The sequence below is a fragment of the Cinclus cinclus genome, chromosome 1, assembly GCF_963662255.1.
Source record: "Cinclus cinclus chromosome 1, bCinCin1.1, whole genome shotgun sequence".
Classification (NCBI taxonomy): domain Eukaryota; kingdom Metazoa; phylum Chordata; class Aves; order Passeriformes; family Cinclidae; genus Cinclus; species Cinclus cinclus.
In genome coordinates, this window is record NC_085046.1 from 125,627,993 (window position 1) to 125,646,358 (window position 18,366).

The 18,366-nt window shown below is 37.5% G+C and overlaps 1 protein-coding gene across 1 annotated transcript in view; it reads right to left on the minus strand.

The window, feature by feature from the left end:
• Window positions 1–2,058: 2,058 nt before the first annotated feature.
• Window positions 2,059–18,366, minus strand: part of CNGB3 (cyclic nucleotide gated channel subunit beta 3) — a 55,746-nt gene continuing 39,438 nt past the window's right edge. Inside the window, exons 11-18 of the mRNA XM_062514729.1 lie at window positions 14,432–14,573; window positions 12,331–12,490; window positions 11,861–11,958; window positions 10,726–10,809; window positions 9,070–9,188; window positions 4,546–4,692; window positions 3,405–3,585; window positions 2,059–2,292 (exon numbers count right to left, since the gene is read on the minus strand). Of these exons, the coding sequence (XP_062370713.1) occupies window positions 2,059–2,292; window positions 3,405–3,585; window positions 4,546–4,692; window positions 9,070–9,188; window positions 10,726–10,809; window positions 11,861–11,958; window positions 12,331–12,490; window positions 14,432–14,573 (1,165 nt within the window). The remainder of the gene's footprint in view (window positions 2,293–3,404; window positions 3,586–4,545; window positions 4,693–9,069; window positions 9,189–10,725; window positions 10,810–11,860; window positions 11,959–12,330; window positions 12,491–14,431; window positions 14,574–18,366) is intronic.

An 18,366-nucleotide genomic window follows, 5' to 3' on the forward strand; every position in this document is an offset into this window, starting at 1 on the left:
CTCTGTCACTGCAGTGAAGCACTTGGTGCTGCAGTCTCAGCCTTTACTGTGTAATTTATGTCAGTGTGTGATTGATGAATTTAAATATGCCCACAGAGAAAATGTTTGAAATTACCTGGTAGCATTTGTGTAGGCAGAAGGGAATCAGTTCTTTTCAATGAGAGTGTGCTTTACTCTTCATATAAAAATGTTAAAATATGGGGAACTTCCCCCCCCTTCCATAATGCTTTGACAACTTTGTTCCAAAAAAAAAAGGATGTGAAACTGTATATTGTAATTCATAGATTATTATTATTCATAGAAGGTCTCATTCATTAAACAGTTCTGCAGTATTTCTAATATTGAGGTTTCATTGAAACAGTCCTGGATTTGCAATAGATGAATAATGCTTTATGAAGCAATTTAAAATTTTCTCCCTCTGTTGTGATGTCCTTTTTTCTTACATATCAAATACCAAGTTGCATACAAATAAAGATGATTCTTTCCACAAAGCAGTTGAACCCTCACTTCACTGCTAATGCAGCAGAACTCTTTTGGAAGAGGTTACGTTTTGGTCATGTCAGAGGATTGTGGAATATGCAACATCTGGAATTCAGTCATCCAGCTTTTACTTGGGCAAACTTCCCACTGATTCTGATTACGCTTCCAGTTTTGCCTGTAATTATAGAATTGAAAGGCTTTATTTTGGCATGGTGCCTTCCTTAGTTGTCTGGTCAGCCAAGAAGCTGTGAAGCCTGCCCTTGCCACTTCTTGGCTTGACCTCTGTGTAATATTTTTAGTTTACATAAGTGTTCATCCAATGGTATCTAAAAGGGGATTGGAGAAGAGAGGAGATGTAAACCCATGGAAGAAAAGAAGGTAGTTGGGAGGTAAGCTTAAAACACAGCATCAAGCTTTTCTGTAATAATGTATCTGAGGCTGATGAGTTGATGCAGAAGGCTGGCAGTGTAGGAGCTCCTGGCTAGGAGGCTGTATCTCCCAGCTGTGGCACTCATAAAGGATTTACTGTAGTTCACAAGTGTGATGTAGCTAAGACATAGAAGACACAGGTTTCTCTTTGCACCATTAGTCAAAGTTTATGATGTAGATGAAGAAATGGTTCATCTACATTTGAACAATTGGTTGCAACTTTGCAATGCAGAACCAGAAACTGTAAATCCTGCTTTTTATAAAATGGCCTTTATTTTTGAAGTAGCTGGTATAGATACCAAGATTCTTTAGACAGCTGTATAAAGTGTTTCCTTTTCAGAGACTGTGCCCAACCCCTTGGCAAGATCAAACAAGTAAATCAGCAGCCCAAAGTTACAGGTCACCTCTTGAGGGTGAACTATCTAAATCTTTCTCATGTTAATTTGCCAGAGTCAAAGACAGCTGGACCAGATGTTTATGCTTTCAGAGGGCTGGCAATAATTCCGTAACCTTCTTCCCTCTTGCAGAGTTTGGGATTTATTTTTTGGCAATGGTTTTATTATGTTGCCCTCTGTCCCAAGGTAAAACATCCCAACACATAACACCTGCTGTCTGCTCTGAGCCATGCTGGTCACAAACCCAGGTCACCAATTAGAAGTATAAGAGGAGGAGAGAGAAGGATGAAGAGAAACATAAGGAACCTTAGCAACAGTAGGGCAGTAGCAAGGAAAAGGATAACTATGGGAAGGCAGAGGAGAAAACAGAAAAGAATACATACAAAAGTTAAGAGCAAACTGAGCAACAGGAGGAACAGTAAGAAAGCAAGGATAAAGAGGAGAGGGAAGAGGAGAAGTAGGAACAAGACAGAGTAAGAGGAAAGGGAGAGCATGGATGAAACAAGAAACAAGTGGTCGTGAAATACAATCTGAGCTGTATTTTCTAGTACACCAGAAGTTCTCTCTTCAGTGTCAAGATTAAGAATATAAATAACTTGTGCAGTTGCACCAGGAGAGGAGGGCAAGAAGACGAGCTGGAGTGGATTTTTCTCATGCGTAGTCTCTACTTTTATATTCTATACCCAAAAGCAAAGTCCGGCCAGCCCTCTGAATGTAGCAAGACAAATAGATGGGCCACACCCCAAAGCACTATCTATTTATTTTCTTTCTCTTTAATTTCAACTTTAAGGATCTCTCCTTCTCCTGCTCTGGGGGATGGTGTCATACTAATGATCAGAGACTCTTTACTAGTTGTTCTCTGAATAACTGCAGGCGTAGCATCTGCCTTTGGCTTTTCCTTTTGAGCAGGGGGGGCAGAGGCAGCTGCAGGCTCCGCTGGTTTCTTCTCCTCTTCCTTGGGCTTGGTCTCTGTTTCAGCTTGAGTTTCCTAGAAACAAGAAGTGTAATGTTTTCCAGTAATACAGAAGAAATTCAGGAAGTAGCTCTATCCTGTACATGCCATGGAAAGGCACAGTATGACAACTATATTAGTGGTATGCAACACATGAAAATTTCTATTCAGATGTTGAAAATTGGTTTCTAAATGAATAATGCAGTTCCAGAATCAGAGTATCAGTATAAAACCTAAAAAACCACTTGTGGCTATTCATAGCTGCTTCTTACTGATATAGAGGGATGAAACAGATCAGTTTTGGGGCACGGAATCCTTCCTTAGGTCTTGCCTTCCTTTATGTACTTATGCTAGTGGAGAAAGAGTGCTACGTAAACCTTGACATACTTCACACTGCCCCCATTCCTTGGCCAAGCCTATTTGCTAATAAGTTCATAAATACACACTAAAATGAGCAGCATTCGTGCTCCAATTGTATTGTGTAGTCATTTGTGTGAGCAAAGGGCAAAGTTTTTAAACTTAAATATAACCACAGCTATTTCAGCTATAAAGACAATAATTCTGCCACCTTTGGGTAAATATGTAGAAGTAATCAGGTTCTTATTAACGTTTCTCAGAACAAAGTATAATGTGGGAATTATTTTTCATCAGTTAAAACAACAGTTTTCTCATAAGTGCAAGATATTAGAGATTTAATCAGTTTTAGCTGTGTGGGCTACACTTTGTATTTTGTCTTCAGGATTTTTAACAACCAGAGATTTGACACTGAATTGGAAAGTTCACTGTGTTCCCTAGTCAGCTGGATCAGATTACTGTGTTTGGGTATTTCTGTATTTACTGTTGTTTACATAAAATTAGAAGATCAGATGCCCTTGAGGCTTTTGTAAAACCCATTTATCCTTACTTTCTTAGAGTTTTTTTGTTTGCTTGCTTTTTTTCCCTTGCTTTTATTTTCTCTGGTCTGCATAATGTCCAGGTTCAGAAAAATTGAGCCAAATTTTAGAATTAGTGTTTACAGAGATTAGGAAATGTGGTTTTATCTCAGCCACCAGGAGTTTTTGCTGTTGATTGCAGCCAGGCTAAATTTTCATCTAATCTGTTTGCCCAAGCACTCTCAGTAGATTCTACTCTGTTTTCTGTGGCTTTACCTGAATTTCTTGTTGTTTCTTCAACTGCAGCAGCCTAGCAAGGCCTTCTCTTCCTTTTCCTCCAAGCATTGCTTTAAACAATTTTGGAGTTTCCTGTTTCTGCCCAAAGAGACTGGCCAAGCCCCGTGGTTGTGGCACTGGTGGTCCTGGAGGAGGTTTCCCCTTCTGCTTCAGCAGCACCCTGGACAAAGAAGGGGATAAGAACACACAGCAGTGTTGTGAAACTGAGCAAAGTTCCTGCAAAGCTGAAATACACATTTATGCATGAAAATCTGGTGGCTCTTACTTGGTTCCCAGGTCAAGTGATGAGCAAAATTGGAAACAATAAAGGTTTTGTGCTAGGCTCTGGTAGAGATGAAGGCAACTGTGCAAATTTGTGGTTGCTTACCTATATCCTGGAGTATAAACAAGCTCAAATTAAGGTGTCACAAAACAGATGAAAGAGTTTTATAAGAAAAGAAGAAGTGTGGAGGGGGATGGATGCCTCATACCTGAGGTGGCGTCCCTTATCTGGCCTTCTGGATACAAATTCAGAGAGCATCTGGTGCTCCACCAGGACTCCAGTTGGCACTTGTGGAGGAAATACTTTACCAAGATAACTTCCAGCATGGCTCATCTCCCATAGCTCAGGTTAGACAGCGGCACTTATTTTATGTCCTCTTCAGTAGAAGAAGACACCCTGACATAAATACTACTGCTAGTCTTGTGGCAGACTAGATTTTCGATTTGCACACCAAGTCTGTGGATGCTTTGAAGCATATCTCTGTAGAATTAGTTGCAAGTTTTTCCTTGCATCTTTGAAAACTTATTCCTTAACTGATATCTGTTCTGAAGTTTCTAGTTTCTTTCTTGATGATGTAAGAAGTCCTGACATTTATCCTTATCTCCTTCTTTTTTTTTTTTACCTTAAATATAATGCAGAAGGCAACTACATTTGGGATTTCTTTCTACTTACCGCATTTCCATAACCCTTGGGATTCCTTCCAAGACCATGCTTTCAACTACCAGACAAATCTGACCTCTAATACCAAATGTGTTTACAACTGTTATTTTCCAAGAAAGGAATGCAAATCATGTAGAAGTCACAGCAGTCCATCCTGCAGCTAAATGATATGATTTTAAAACTGTTGCTAGGACATACTTTGCTTTTTTCATGAGAAGTTTTTCTGAGTCAGGATAGTTCACCAAGATTTCATTGAGTGTTTTCTTGTCCAGAATGAAAAGGTTGGCAAAACCATGAGCCACCACGTTGGCAGTCCTTCGATTTCCTCCACCTGCAGCTAGTAGGCTGGAATGAAAATAAACACCATCAGTCACAGCATTACTTGCCCTAGTGAGGAATCTCTTTGCTGATGGTTCTCCATTAAAAGTCATTGTAAAGCTCACTTACAGACCTGGCTGTTCTATCCAATGTTCTGTAAAGGCCCTGTGCAGGTGGGATTAGAAATTCCATCTCAGGAAGGCAAACTGTCACTGTTGGTCAGGCATATGTAGATGTTAAAGACTGTAAAGAGTTTTGCCACATGGAGACATTTCTGCTAAGAGATACCCACAGCTTGGACTGCACTTGTTTTAGTTCTGGTGTGAACTCGGCATTTCCTCAGTTTTATTGCTGAAAATTATTTGCATCAGTAGTAGAGCAGCATTATTTATAGTGAATGAATGATTCTCCCCCAAGGATTTTTTTCCTGAGTGAATAACTCCTGTGGGGCCCCAGATTTTGGTTTTCTGCCATACTACATCTCGTGTTTAAATGTTGGCAAGTTGAATGATACAGTTTAGGAAGGTTTTTCAGGCTTTCAGTTTTTTTCACATTTACAAATGTGTCTGCCAGAAAAAGAAGGCTATTTTGTTTTGAACGTAAGGCATTAAACCAGCTTAGCTCTCTTAGCAGTTGGCCAGAGGGAGGATATCTAAGAAAAAAATTAGATACAAAAATAAAAAGAAATTGATCATCTTGTGCTAAGCAATTGAAGAGACTTGACTTCTCAGCTCTGCTGATAAGTAAGAGAATTTGCATTTTGCTCTTAGTACTAAGATTGCTCTATCACTGTATTCAAGATCTACCCCAAAATTTGTCCTTTAAAGATTTCCCAGTGAATTAATACTTGTGGAGAACATTTAATATTATTTAAATTTATAAGTGAATTAAAACCCATCTGAAGTAATAATCAAGGATATAAAAATACTTGCTTTAATACTAAAGATATTTATAAAACTTATTTCTAACTATTGAATCATATAGATAATATATTTAATTTATAAAAAGATAGTAGGAAACCTCTGCTACTGTGTGTGCAAGGCTAGTTTTACATGCCCACAGAGTGTTTTTCTGCAACTGAAGACAGCAATCAATACACGAACTGAAGCTGAAAATGCTTCTTTTTAAACAATTCTGTACGATTCCTCAGATAAAATAAGACTCTTTGCACAATATGAGAGCTGCTAAAGAAAATTGCAAGCACCTTTCAAGCTCTGATGAATCACTTCTCAACAAGTCATTGAACAATCATTTTTAGGCTTTCCCAACAGAAAGCTCATTTTATCGAGGTAGATGAGGACTAAAGAGAACAGTGTTTTCATTATGGTTATGATGTGAGGTGAATTTTACAAGTAAGGAAATCTGCTCAAACACAAATATCTTTGTCTAAGGACAGTGTTATATACTTCAGCATTCAATCTGGTTTGGTTAGTGCATGAAGAGTTATATGACCAAATTTTTAAAAACAGATACATTTCCCTTGCAGTGATTCTTAGTAATGCGATATCTATATTAATCACAAAATCTGCTCTTTTCACCTAACATTTTTACTCCAGCTGAGAGCCTGAAATGCTGTAATATTAATAGAAGTTGATAACCTTAGAATTCTTATGCTAGCAAATTAAATTTCAAGCTATAAAGTTGCCAAAGTGATGACTCAGCTTATCTATTGTTTTTATAGCCGATTTCTGTAGGAAGCTGCTGCTAATAGACATTAGAGAATGGCTTTGTGTTATCAGCTGAACATGCAGGGTTGTGGTGGCTCAGCTGGGCACCTCTGTGCACATGGGGAGAACTGGTAAGACAGGAAGGGGAAATAGGTCTGGATCTTGCTTCTGAGAAGGATGTCAGACTCCAAAGGGCAGAGCTCATCAAAAAGCAGCAGCTACTACTTTGAGGGAAATCCTGGACCAAAGTACTGGAAAATGCCATCTTTCACAAAACTAAGCAGTGCCTGTAGTTTGGATTTTTTTTTGTATAAAGTTTAAAATTTCAAAACAGTTGGAAACTGAAGCTGAGATCTTCCTGTCAAAAATTTACATAAAATGGCAAAATGTTTTAGTCTTTCCAGAATTAACATTTTCTGATAGGAAATAGCCCTAGTGAAATACCAGTAAATGGATGAAGGAGGACATCTGGCTTCAAGTGTAATTTTCTCTGGGCTAGTGAAATGTTGTTATAACTGAATTTCTCTTGTTCTGAATTGTCTTTGCTAATGAGCTGTCATTAAGGCAACAATCTATTTGCTTCTGAATCTGAAATTATTTTACTTCCCCAAACTGATATTATCTATACAGGAAAGTTGCAATGAGGGTAAAATCTTAACTGGAGCTCCTATTACTTAATCACTTTCTGTAATAATTTTCAGGAATGAAATTGGCAAGGGACATGTTTGATTGCTATTCTTACATTGGCATTCTAGTATAGTTCAGGGAAATTTTTGGAAATAAACAAGTTTTATTTTCTTCAATGCCTTTGCTTCTGGAGACTTTTAAGCATCATTACCATGCATTTTGAACAGAGTGAGATTAAATAGCAAGCATCTTATAAACCATGTGCCTAAATCACTCAGAAGGAAGCTGACATATTTCTCCAAACAAATTTTTAATTGGAAATCAAAAGGAAATCAGCCTGATATCAGGTTATAACCATTATGAAATGAGAGGAAAACTTGGATGTCCTTTAAAAAAGTAGTATATAATCCATTCAAGAATATTTTTTCCATTTGCCTGTGGTATTCTTTATTCAAAAGACCTTGACAAAATTTATATAAAAAGTCACAATACAAACTCATTATTTTCTAGCACCTTGCCACTAGGAAGAGCATATCTCTCCTGATGCACTTATTGCATTATGTCTGCCAGTTGCTGTGGTTTTTCTCTTCGAGTTTTCCACTGCCTGACATTTTATATGCAAATTACACGTGTCTGAATGGGTTTGCTGCTGCAGTAGGTCAATCATGAATAAAACAAGACTGGAAGGGTGTAGTGTTATAGCATTGCTGAGGGTTTTGCTGGCCATATTGGCAATTATGTAGAGTAACACGTACTGGGAAATGAATCTTTAAAGGTTGTTGTGTGGTTCTCACATGGAAACAAGCGCTCACATGTGTTAGATCAAAAGTTTAAAAATCCCTTCCTTGTTTTGAAACCAGCAGTTATCACTTCTCAGTTTAAAATGCAAGGTTCTCACTTCAAATACCAAACTAATAAATAATTGAAAACCACGTGTGTGTTACATATGGGGGCTGCTTTAGCTTTATCTTCTGTCTCTTCATTATTCAACCCTTATTGATGACTTAATTCTCAGTCTTTCTGTATAACTTACAGTACAGCCTTTTGTTTGGAGGCTTTGCTCAGGTAATTATATTGTCACACAGAGAAGTACCTTCTCAAAGAGCTGATATAATTTCACTTTCCCCACTTAATGAACAAGTTCTGTAACTATGAGATATATCAGATGTTTCCCACTTGAGATCTAAGCAAGTTCTGTATGCACATCACTGGATAAACAGGAATGTTTCCCCTGCTACAAAGGGAGACAGACAGAAGTAGAGGACAAATGTAAACCTGACACAGAGGTGTATTGCTTTTCAAAAGCAGATTAAAGCTACCAGCAAGAGTGTTAACAATAACAGAAAGGCAGCTGGAAGAAACCAAGGATCCAGTTTATCACATGAAACAGCACATTTATTTTATTATTTTTCCTTGGGCCAACCTCAGCGGGGGGGTGCAATGCTTAAAAACTAGCACTTGATTGGCTAACTGGGGAGCATAGGAGGTAAGAGTTAATGGATTTTGCATAGAAAATACATGCAGAATATAAAAACCATTTGTAGCCACTGGAAGAAAAAAATTCTCATCCAGATAATTCAGACAAAAAAATCTGGTCTATCCACCTTTTTCTTGTCTGATATGCTTTTAAATAAATACTTTTTCAAATAGGGATGTCTGATCTTCAGCAATTTAATCAGCTCTTAAACAAACTGGTTTTAGTTGCTATTTTAGATTTTTCTATCTGTTTTGTTAGAAATTAATTTTCATCTTTGCTATCTGCTGTTTAAGTGCACCTTGTCTTATTATACAGACAATAAAATGTATTTGGTCCTCTTGTATTGCAGACTGCATAACAGGGAGATGAGTTAAATCTTTAAAATGCTTTAAAGAAGAAATTTGTCTCTATATCCCTGTATGCATTGATCAAAACATTGGTCTCAGATCTTACCCTATTAATCACTGATGCTTCACTTAGATTTTCCTTCACATAGATGCATCTCCTTGCTTGATCCTACCCACTTTCTAGCCCTTCCCATGATAGCTGTCACGCTTACCACAGAGAAGTTAAACAACCAGTGATTATTTGACAAGTTCTGAAAAAAAGTACTAAAAATAGTGATGGACCTACCTGATCTCCCCAAATACAGCTCCTGCTCTTAGTGTAACCAGGACTTTGGTACCATCAGGGCCTCCAAGGACTTGAACTTCACCCTGTTTGATGATGTACATCTCTCTGCCAATCTCTCCCTGGGCATACAAACACATAACCCGTGTTTTAGCAGTGATTTTTGTTGTTAGAGTAATATGACAGGTTCTTTTTAAAATATCTTTCTACTCTCTCATGAGCTGATCGCGTATCGCTATTATGAGGCAAAACAGCAATGTAGTTTTAAAAGTGAAAAAGCAGCAACAACCCCGCCAGGACTGAAAATGTAGGGACTTGCACTTCCCATCTCTTCACTTGGTCCTCCAAGCTTGCATGCAGCAGTGAAGAAGGGTGAGACCAGCATACATCCAGGGGGAAGGTGGTTCCAACGTTCTGTACTACCGGTTGCGGCATTATTAAGAGTGCTGTGATTGTTGGTCACGTAATAGACTTATACAAGTGAATCAAGCTGCAATAAGTTGCTGCTTCAATTTTTCATAACCTGTCTTTGTTAAGAACCATTTGCATCGATACTGCAGTATCAGGCATTGAATCTATTGCTATCCTTTATTCTCCCTGCTGTGTCAGAGTCCCAGCTGTAGTCTAAGATCCTTTCATGCTGTACACTGTACAAGCAATCACCCCGAACTGCTCTTCCACCCTTCTTAGCCAACAGCAGTTCTGGCTTTGGTCTTTGAAGGGACACATTTGATCCTTCGGTGTATTCATGAATGTTTAACTTGTACACAGTGGAGTCAGTGGAGCTAGCCCAGCATTCTGGAGGAGGATTGTATGCTTAACTCTTGGAGGGAGCGGGGCCTTAGTGAACATGTTGGACCAGAACTGCTAAAGACAAGTTAAGGGGTTCTGGTGGTCACTTGTTAGAGTGGTGGGTCCTGTGGGTCACTTGCCAGAACAGTAGTGGTATGGACAACTATTCATCTCCCCAGGCTTTAATTGCATCTGACTTTGCCCTGTGTTTACATGCCTTCTGGAAAGAGACTTGGGCTCATTGGTCAGATGCTGAGCTATTTACCTGTGAACTACCAGTCTGGCCAGGTTTAAGCCAAAATGCTGAGACAAGATAGACCTCTGCTAAGAGACAGAGTGACAGCATTCAGCTAGAAACCTGGAGATGGCTCAGAGCTGTGAGTGAAGGTAGAACAGATCCTGCTGGAAGGAGCATTATGGGATGCAGTCTGTTTTCTACATTCTTAGATAATTCTACTTAAATGTGTGTCTGAGTACACAAATGAAGCACAGATGAAGCATTATAGACTGAGATCTGTAGGCTGGGTTTGTATGTGTAGAAGTATAGAAACAGTAAGCTTGATCCATTTTAAACATTAAAATGTCATGAGATATATATCATTAGATGAGCCATATTTACATTAAATACTTTCCCATATTACTGTAATTTCATGGTTGGGAATGTAAGTAATAAAATCCATATTGTCATGTTCTAGATTGAAATTCAAGAGCATATTTGTTGTTATTACACAGAGTAGCTTAATTAATTTTATGCTTTCTAATTCAATCAGGATTAATTTTATTTAAAGAACATTGTTGACCGATATCTGAACTCTTTTCCTAAAATACATAATATAATTCTTATTTGAATAAGACAAGGATGCTCACCTTTTTGCAGACAAAGTCACCAGGTAAATATACAATGGATTTCAACCTTAGCAGCATGTCATATATCATCTGGGTATCACAGCCCTGTTAAAATAGAGTCGATCACTCTGCTAATTCAATATTAAAAGTGACTATCAGTGTCTCAAAAGCCAGCAGTACAGGAATGACCCTGGGATTCCATAATTGGAATGCAAACTCAAAACATCATCAAGATCTTCTATTAGAGCTGAGAAAGGACTGAAAGAATTATTTTGAATACTTACAAAGTTCTCTATGGGTAGAACATATTTTCATTTTTTTATAAAGTGAGTTTCTGTACATCTAGTTATTCTGAGGAAGCTCAGTAAGTGTTAGTTCAGAGCTTTTTGTGTCATTCATGGGGATTTTATGAGAATTTTTTTTAATGATCTGAGGGAACAGAACAAAACCTGTCAAATACTCATATGAATCTGTGAATTCCATGTTTTCATCACACATAGAAAAAATGTATAGCCATGTAATTTTTATACAGGTATATTATGTAATTTCTTGCAAATACCCTAACAAGAAATTTTTCTGTGTGTACTTCTATAAACTCAGGGTCTTCTTGCTTTTGTCCCAGAAATCCAATTTTAAGTATACATTTAAATTGTAACTCTGGAAAACTACCATGGTAAGTAAAGAGAAAGCTCTTTTGCATGAAAACTGACTATGATGCAGCTTTCTCTACACCAATGTTACATTGCCAGAACACAGAGCATTTGTGATGATCTGAGATTGGGTAATCTCAGGCAGACCTGGGTGGCTACAGCAAGGTGGACTGTGTTTAAAATGAGATTATTCACTGTCTGACTCTCAGGATTAATTATACTCTGAACTCACTCACAGACTGACCATACTATCAGCTAGAGGATGTAGTCATAACAGGAATTTATTTTAATCTCATTTGCTTTCTTTAAAGATCACTGCCTTGACACAAAAGAAAACCAAATGCAGACATTGGGTTTGTTCTGATGTCTCAGTTTGCTGAGACATTTCTTTGACTTATTTTGCCTTGCATGCTAACAAACATGTACTTAAGTGTTGCAAGATGCACAAAACAAGGTTTCTCTATGGAATACCACATATTTCTACTTTATCCTGTAAAACTACTTGCTTTGAATAACTCCACTTTGTTAACAATGGCAAAGTTCACATCAATTGCAACGGCTAATTGCATTTTGGTTGGCATCTGTTCCAGTAATTCTGATTCATCTGAAAAAAAGTGAAAAAAGGTAAAAAAAAAGACAAATTAAGAAATACCCATACAAATGAGCAAAAATAACTGAGTGGAGTTTGGAGTTATTCTAACATGTATGAGTTCAAGTGAGGAAGCTGCTAATATGAATTTACTAAGATGCTTAATAAATCTGGTCTAAAATTATTACCAAAACATTGTATTAATGAATATAATTTTTAAAGTTGTAAGAATCATATTGCTTTGTAATTCTAAAGTAAGCTGAGCAGCCTTCTCTCACTTCCCACATGCAATTCAGAAAAGGAGAAATGTGAATTTCACCCTATATCTGAATCTGTGCAACCACTGTCACTCAGACACGCTAAGTAACTGGAATTTGAAATCCTCACCCAGCATTCCTTGAGAGTCCCATGTGTATTCATACCAAGTTCGAACACGGTTTTGCACCAGTCTTGGAATGGAATAAGTGTTCATGTAGGAGACAGTGTTGTCCACACAGGAACGATAGTAGTTCTGCCCTGCTGTTGCTGCTCCAATTACGTCTCTCATCTGCAAACATCAATTGTTGTTACTACACATTTCAGAAAAAATAATCCTGGTTTTAATATCTCGTCACCAACATATAAAAACAATTTGCTTTTTGCAAAATCACGGACTAATTGTGCATTAGGCTGCACGTTTTTAGTATGTGCTTCATCCCCTTTTTCAGAAAACTTACAGATTTAATCTGATTGTCTTAGAAAGTGTAACATGATTTTAGAGTTGTTTCTTGCTTTTAGCTTGCTCTTCTGTCTTGTATTTCTGGACATGGATGAAAATTATTGATAATACTTCTCTTTAAAATCCATAATAAAGCTACTCTGCATTTGGCATGAAATGCAAATCAGAAGAAAAGCAAACTGGGCTGAATTTCTGTAATAACATCATCTGACACCACTGGAACTAAGACTGTGCCGCTGTTCAAATAGTGAAGAGATCCTAAGAGTCCTAAGATCTGAGAGATGAAAGGTGACCTTAAAGATTTTAGCGAGGAATGACATTTAACATTTCAACTCAAATGTGATTCAGTTTTTAGAAAGTGGATGAGTTACTGTTCATAGATATTCCTTCTTCAAAAGAATAAGTATTCAGATGTGATTTTAGTGGAATGGCTTCATGTGGCAACTGACAAGAATTAACGTGCCGTGGGCTGAATTTTGCTCTTTATTACGAAGATGCAATTGATTGCAATGGGAATAACAATTTTTAGGCAAGTGTGCTAAAGCAGGAATAACTCAATAATTTTAAGGGTTCTTTGTAAATAGGAATTATAACAATCAAACTGCACTGAAGCAGTTTGTGTGTTAAGGTTTAAAGGCTGTGACTGCAGATGACTATGCTGGTTACAAAAAGTAATCTGCAGAATCTTCTTGGGGAAATGAGGCTTTCATTGGTGGTTACAACAAGTTAGGGAAAAATTATAAATCTGTAAAGTCTGAAGTTTAATTCTATATTCTTGAATTCAATAGTTTTCCAGAAGAAATATTTTATATGTATGCTTTGTTTTATTTTTGGTAATCCTGGTTTATGGATGAATTTAAAATCCTATAAGGAAGAGTGTTTTTAGTGGCCATTACCCCTTCTTGCAGTTCCAATGAACAAGATACATATGCAATCTCTAACTGCTTGATTATTGAACTTTTCGAATGCTGTATTCAAAATAAGAATTAAATTTCAGCTTTAATTTAGTTTCTTTCTTTTTTTTCTTCTTTTTTTTTTCAATAATTAACTTTATAACAGGCATGGACAAATCAAAAAGTCTGGAATGGTTTCTAGAGAAATTGATAAGCCACAGCCTCACTCAGAAACCTCAGCATTTGTTTTTCTGTAGGCAATGTGTTTTAAAACATATGATCTAAAGCCCAAGTTTAATAGTTACAAACTAGAAATATTTCAATTATATTCATTTGGAAATATAACTGATTTGCTGTGCTAAGGGCTTTTTTTTCCCCTCCTGTCAAATGGGAACCAAGAGATATAAAAATCAATTAATTTTCAGATTGATGAATATATTGCAATTTGTGGAAGGGATCAGACAAAAATCATGGGATTTCCATTAACAGAATCCTATTGGTAGGAGTACTGAGCCTGACTTATTCAACAGTTACAATTTTTTATTTCAGATTTAACAGTGTAATATAACAGTGAGTGTCAAGGATTTTTCTCCTTGGCTGTAAGGAAAAAAAAAAAAGGAATTATACATAGTTTCAGGGGTCATCTGTGTCCTGCAGAGTCTTGGCTTTTAATCAGCTTGTGTTGAAAACAGCTGCAAAACAGGGAACTGATTAAACACATGTATTTATCAGAAAAATAAGTACGTTTGACTTTAAAATAGAGGATGGAAGCTAATTCCCCCCCCCCCCCCCCCCCCAGAACTAAACTGTACTAAATTGAATATTGTCACTACATTGCAGTAATTTGAATATATCTTACTGATTTTTTTAAATGTACCTGACCAATTAAGCTGGAGAAGACAAAGACACCCATGAAATAATTCAGCAGTTGAAAAATTATCTCAAACAGCGTCTGTGGTTCTGGAAGGCCACCGATGGTGATTAAACTACGAACTGCCCAGTAGTAACACCTCAGGTACCTGTGGATACAAACAGCATTTTTGTTAGACTTTAGCTACTTATGTGTTTGAAGTTGAGCCTATGCCTACCTGAGCTGGGCCTTTCAGTGATGCTTTTCGGTCCAAAAGAATTTCAGCATTTTATAAAGGGGTTATCAATTTATAAATGAATTTATAAATACAGTTACAGGTAGGTCAAGTTGAGCTGAATGTTAAGCAAAGAATGTATGGGAAATGCAGCCCTTATTTACTGTTCTCTAGTACCTCTAGGTATCATTAAAGAAGACTTGTGTACAAAATTGCCAAGATGGATGTTACAGTGTTGGAATGCTACCTGTGAAGATGGTCAAAAGCAGTGTAAAAGTGTTAGAGATATCCCAGAGTCTCTCTGTAGCAGCATGAAGGTCCCCTTCACAGCTTTCATTTGATGGCAGTGCAAAGCCTTATGGTGGGAATGACAATACTGTCAATGCAATATTGTTCTTCTTGTGTCCATTTTTACTCCTTTTACCATACTGGTCTTTCTCCCAGTCTGCTTCTGAGCACCCTTCATTGGCTCTACCTCCTGGGTTATGTCAAAAAAGCTACATATTTCCACAAGCTGTGTGTTAATCCAGCTTCTCCAAACCATTTCACCAATTCAGCACTGGAAGATTGACTCCTCTATTAACATCTCCTGGCTGCTGGTCTCCACAACTCCTTCTTTCTCTTTAACAAACTCTTTCTTACCTCTCTCATTACAGAGCCTTTTACCATCAAGTCCTGTATTTCTACTAGTGTGATAACACAAATTTACGAAAGCAGCAAAGGACCTGGACAGAATGCTTTAAAAAAGTGCCTTGGCATCTCTAAAATTTTGGTTTAAATTTCATTCTAGAACATGGTACCACAAGCAATGCGGCATTGCAGTGGGGAATAACTAGTTCAAATCATTGTTGTGACAATGCTGTAATTTCCTTATTTTGTTAGCAAACAAGTAATTGGTTTAGGTATATTTTTAAATGTGGAAACCCTGAAAGGCATTCCCTAGTTAGGGAGACACAAGAGGCTTCTCTCACAGCAAATGCCAGTGTACCCCTGCTCTGTTCCTTGGGTCAGTCCCCTGTCCCTTCCCTGTCCCTCAGTCTTTCTGCCACTCCCACCCTGTGTCCCTGTTGGCTCCCATGCCCTACCCCACCCTTGTGCCACCCCCATTCCCCTGGTAATTGGTCTCTGATGCTCCCCACACCCCCAGGTTCCAGGTACTTGAACCTAGACCCTCACCAGGAGTCTGCTTTTGCCTTTCCCTCTGACCCTGGACTATCCGTGCATGTGGCTGAAATAAACATCTCTGTGGAGCCCTTACGAAAGCCCTTCCTGCTTCTTTACCTGCTGTCATCCTAACAGCCATCCAGGCTACAACTGTTAAAAGCCTGCTGTTATTTAGAATGTGACTTCCCAAGTTTCTGTAGAATCAGACTTCAGCTTTGCTGATGATTAGGACTGAAACTTCATTTCCCTTAATTATAAAGTGAGATTTTCTATTACTTTAGCTGTGATCTGGAGCAATAATAATTCCTTATATATGTTGTATTTTATTGTTTTAAATAATAATTTTAGAAACCCAAACAACCCCTTCCCCCCAAACACAAGGACACAGAAGAAATACTTTTGGAGATAAGTTTGTTTTGAAATAGAAAGCCTCATGTGCACCTTCTCATGCCTGCTTTGAACCTGAGGCCACCTGGTTTGCTTGCAGACCTTAGGTGTATTTCAGACTCCTTTCTTTTTAAGATATGAACTCCACTATAATAAGAGGTTCATGTAATAATACAACTGCAGGGCCAGTTTTGTGCAAATATGAGAGTATAAACTCACAATAACAACCAATTCCAATGAGGTTGTTTATTCTTAAGTCACTTGAAAGTATTTTCAAGTTTTTCACCCAAAATATAAGCCTTACCAAGCAATTGATATCTGCTTTTCATTTCAAAGTTAGTTTCATTACAAATCTTGGTTGGAGATTAATAAAATGCAGTAACAATGATCACTTTTACAATAGTTTTCTAGTTTTAGATGTTAAGTCAGAATTGGACATTTTCATGCAGAGTCCTTAAATTAAAAATTCATTTCATATTTTCCATCTTATAATTTTATCTTGTTAGGGATGCAAAATGAACTGCTGGATTATGCCATAATAATATTTTCACTTGGGAACAAAAAAAAATCACATATGCTTGTTTCCAACAAAGTATGCATAAGTAGCAGCTTTTTCTTAGAATTCTGTAGCATAAACAAATAATAAGAAAAAGACTGAGGTCCGTTTTGGAAGAACTACAGATTTAAGCATAAAATGATGCTTCTAGCTTGGCTGAGGAATTATGTAAAGCATATTAATATCATATTGATTTGCCATAACTGAGAACGCCATGGTGCTTGAAACATGTATAATTGGATAATATAAAAGTGAAGAAATTAACATTACTTCTGTGATACTTACTTTAGGAAACAAAAGTAATTAAGCAACTCCCCCACCCTCAATGGCTCTGCCAAGCTTGTGAACTCCACCATGATAGACAATATAATCTTTATTCTGGGAATGTCTACAATGAATGAAAGCATCTCCTCAGAGGGTCAGGGTCACATTCATCTTTGCAGTGTCGTATGTCCAAAATGTGAGGGTTTTTTTTTTTAATATCTTTCTACCCTTTCTTAAAATTTAGTTAATATACTGTATTCTTCTGTGATTTTACTTCAAAAGAAGCTTTCTATTGTCAAGGCATGTGATATTCTCTATCTCGTTCTAGCAGGTTTTCTCAATTTAAGCATTTTTGGTTTTATTTTAATCTGAAATGGAAGTTGCACAGTTGAAATACAGAGCAGCTTTTCCCCTCCCTAAGAAGAGGGGAAATGAGATTGTAAATTTTGTTTAAGGAAAGCCAGAAAAAAGCAACTCCTATTTCAACAGTATTAGCAGCTCTGCTTCCTACCAGCATGTGTCTGGAAACTATCACTGTTCACTGTACTGCTTACCATCCTGCTAATAAAATTACTATTGAAGTAAACAACAGTCATGAGAAAAGAAAGGGATTTTTGCCTCTGCACATCGTAGAGAGTGTGTTTATCCTTCAGGCAATCAAAGTACTAGATTTTTCCTTAAAAAAAGTCCTAGGTATGAAAACATTCAGAAACACTGCAAATAAGTTACCTTGTAATATTATGTCAATAGAAATATCTTTTTTTCAGAAAAGTCCATTTCAGAATACACTAAACTTCTTTCATGATTTTGGTTAGTGCAGCGAATTCAAGTCTTTGTGCATGGATTTCTCAGCTCTTAAGGTGGTATTCATATATTCATTTCAGCCCAGGGAAGCATTATTTCAGGACTATCACGTTTGACTCCTCTCAGATTACAGCCAGGATGGGTTTAAGCAGAGTAAAGCAGCAGCCTTTATAAACTAATGATTTCCTACTTGGTACCTCTTCTAGAGGGTGCTCCTCAGGTGCCTGTGGGTCTGATGATCTCAGGCACAGCAGAGCGAACTACAAAGCTTTTACTTAAAAAGTATGGCTGTGGGTAGCAGGTCTGAAAGTCTGACATATGAGCTGAGCTGTGCATTCACAGCTTGTATGGAGGCACAAAACTCTCTACATTGCAAGCACTGTGATTGTGACACATCAGAGCTATTGCAAGAGCAAGGCACAGCTGATACCCACGAGACTTGTTTCAAGATTTGCCACTGTGCATTGGGCAATGCAAACCAAAGAAGTGGGTTTGTTTCAGACATGTACAGTGACCATTTCGTGGGACTTACAAATATCCACTAAGTCTGTG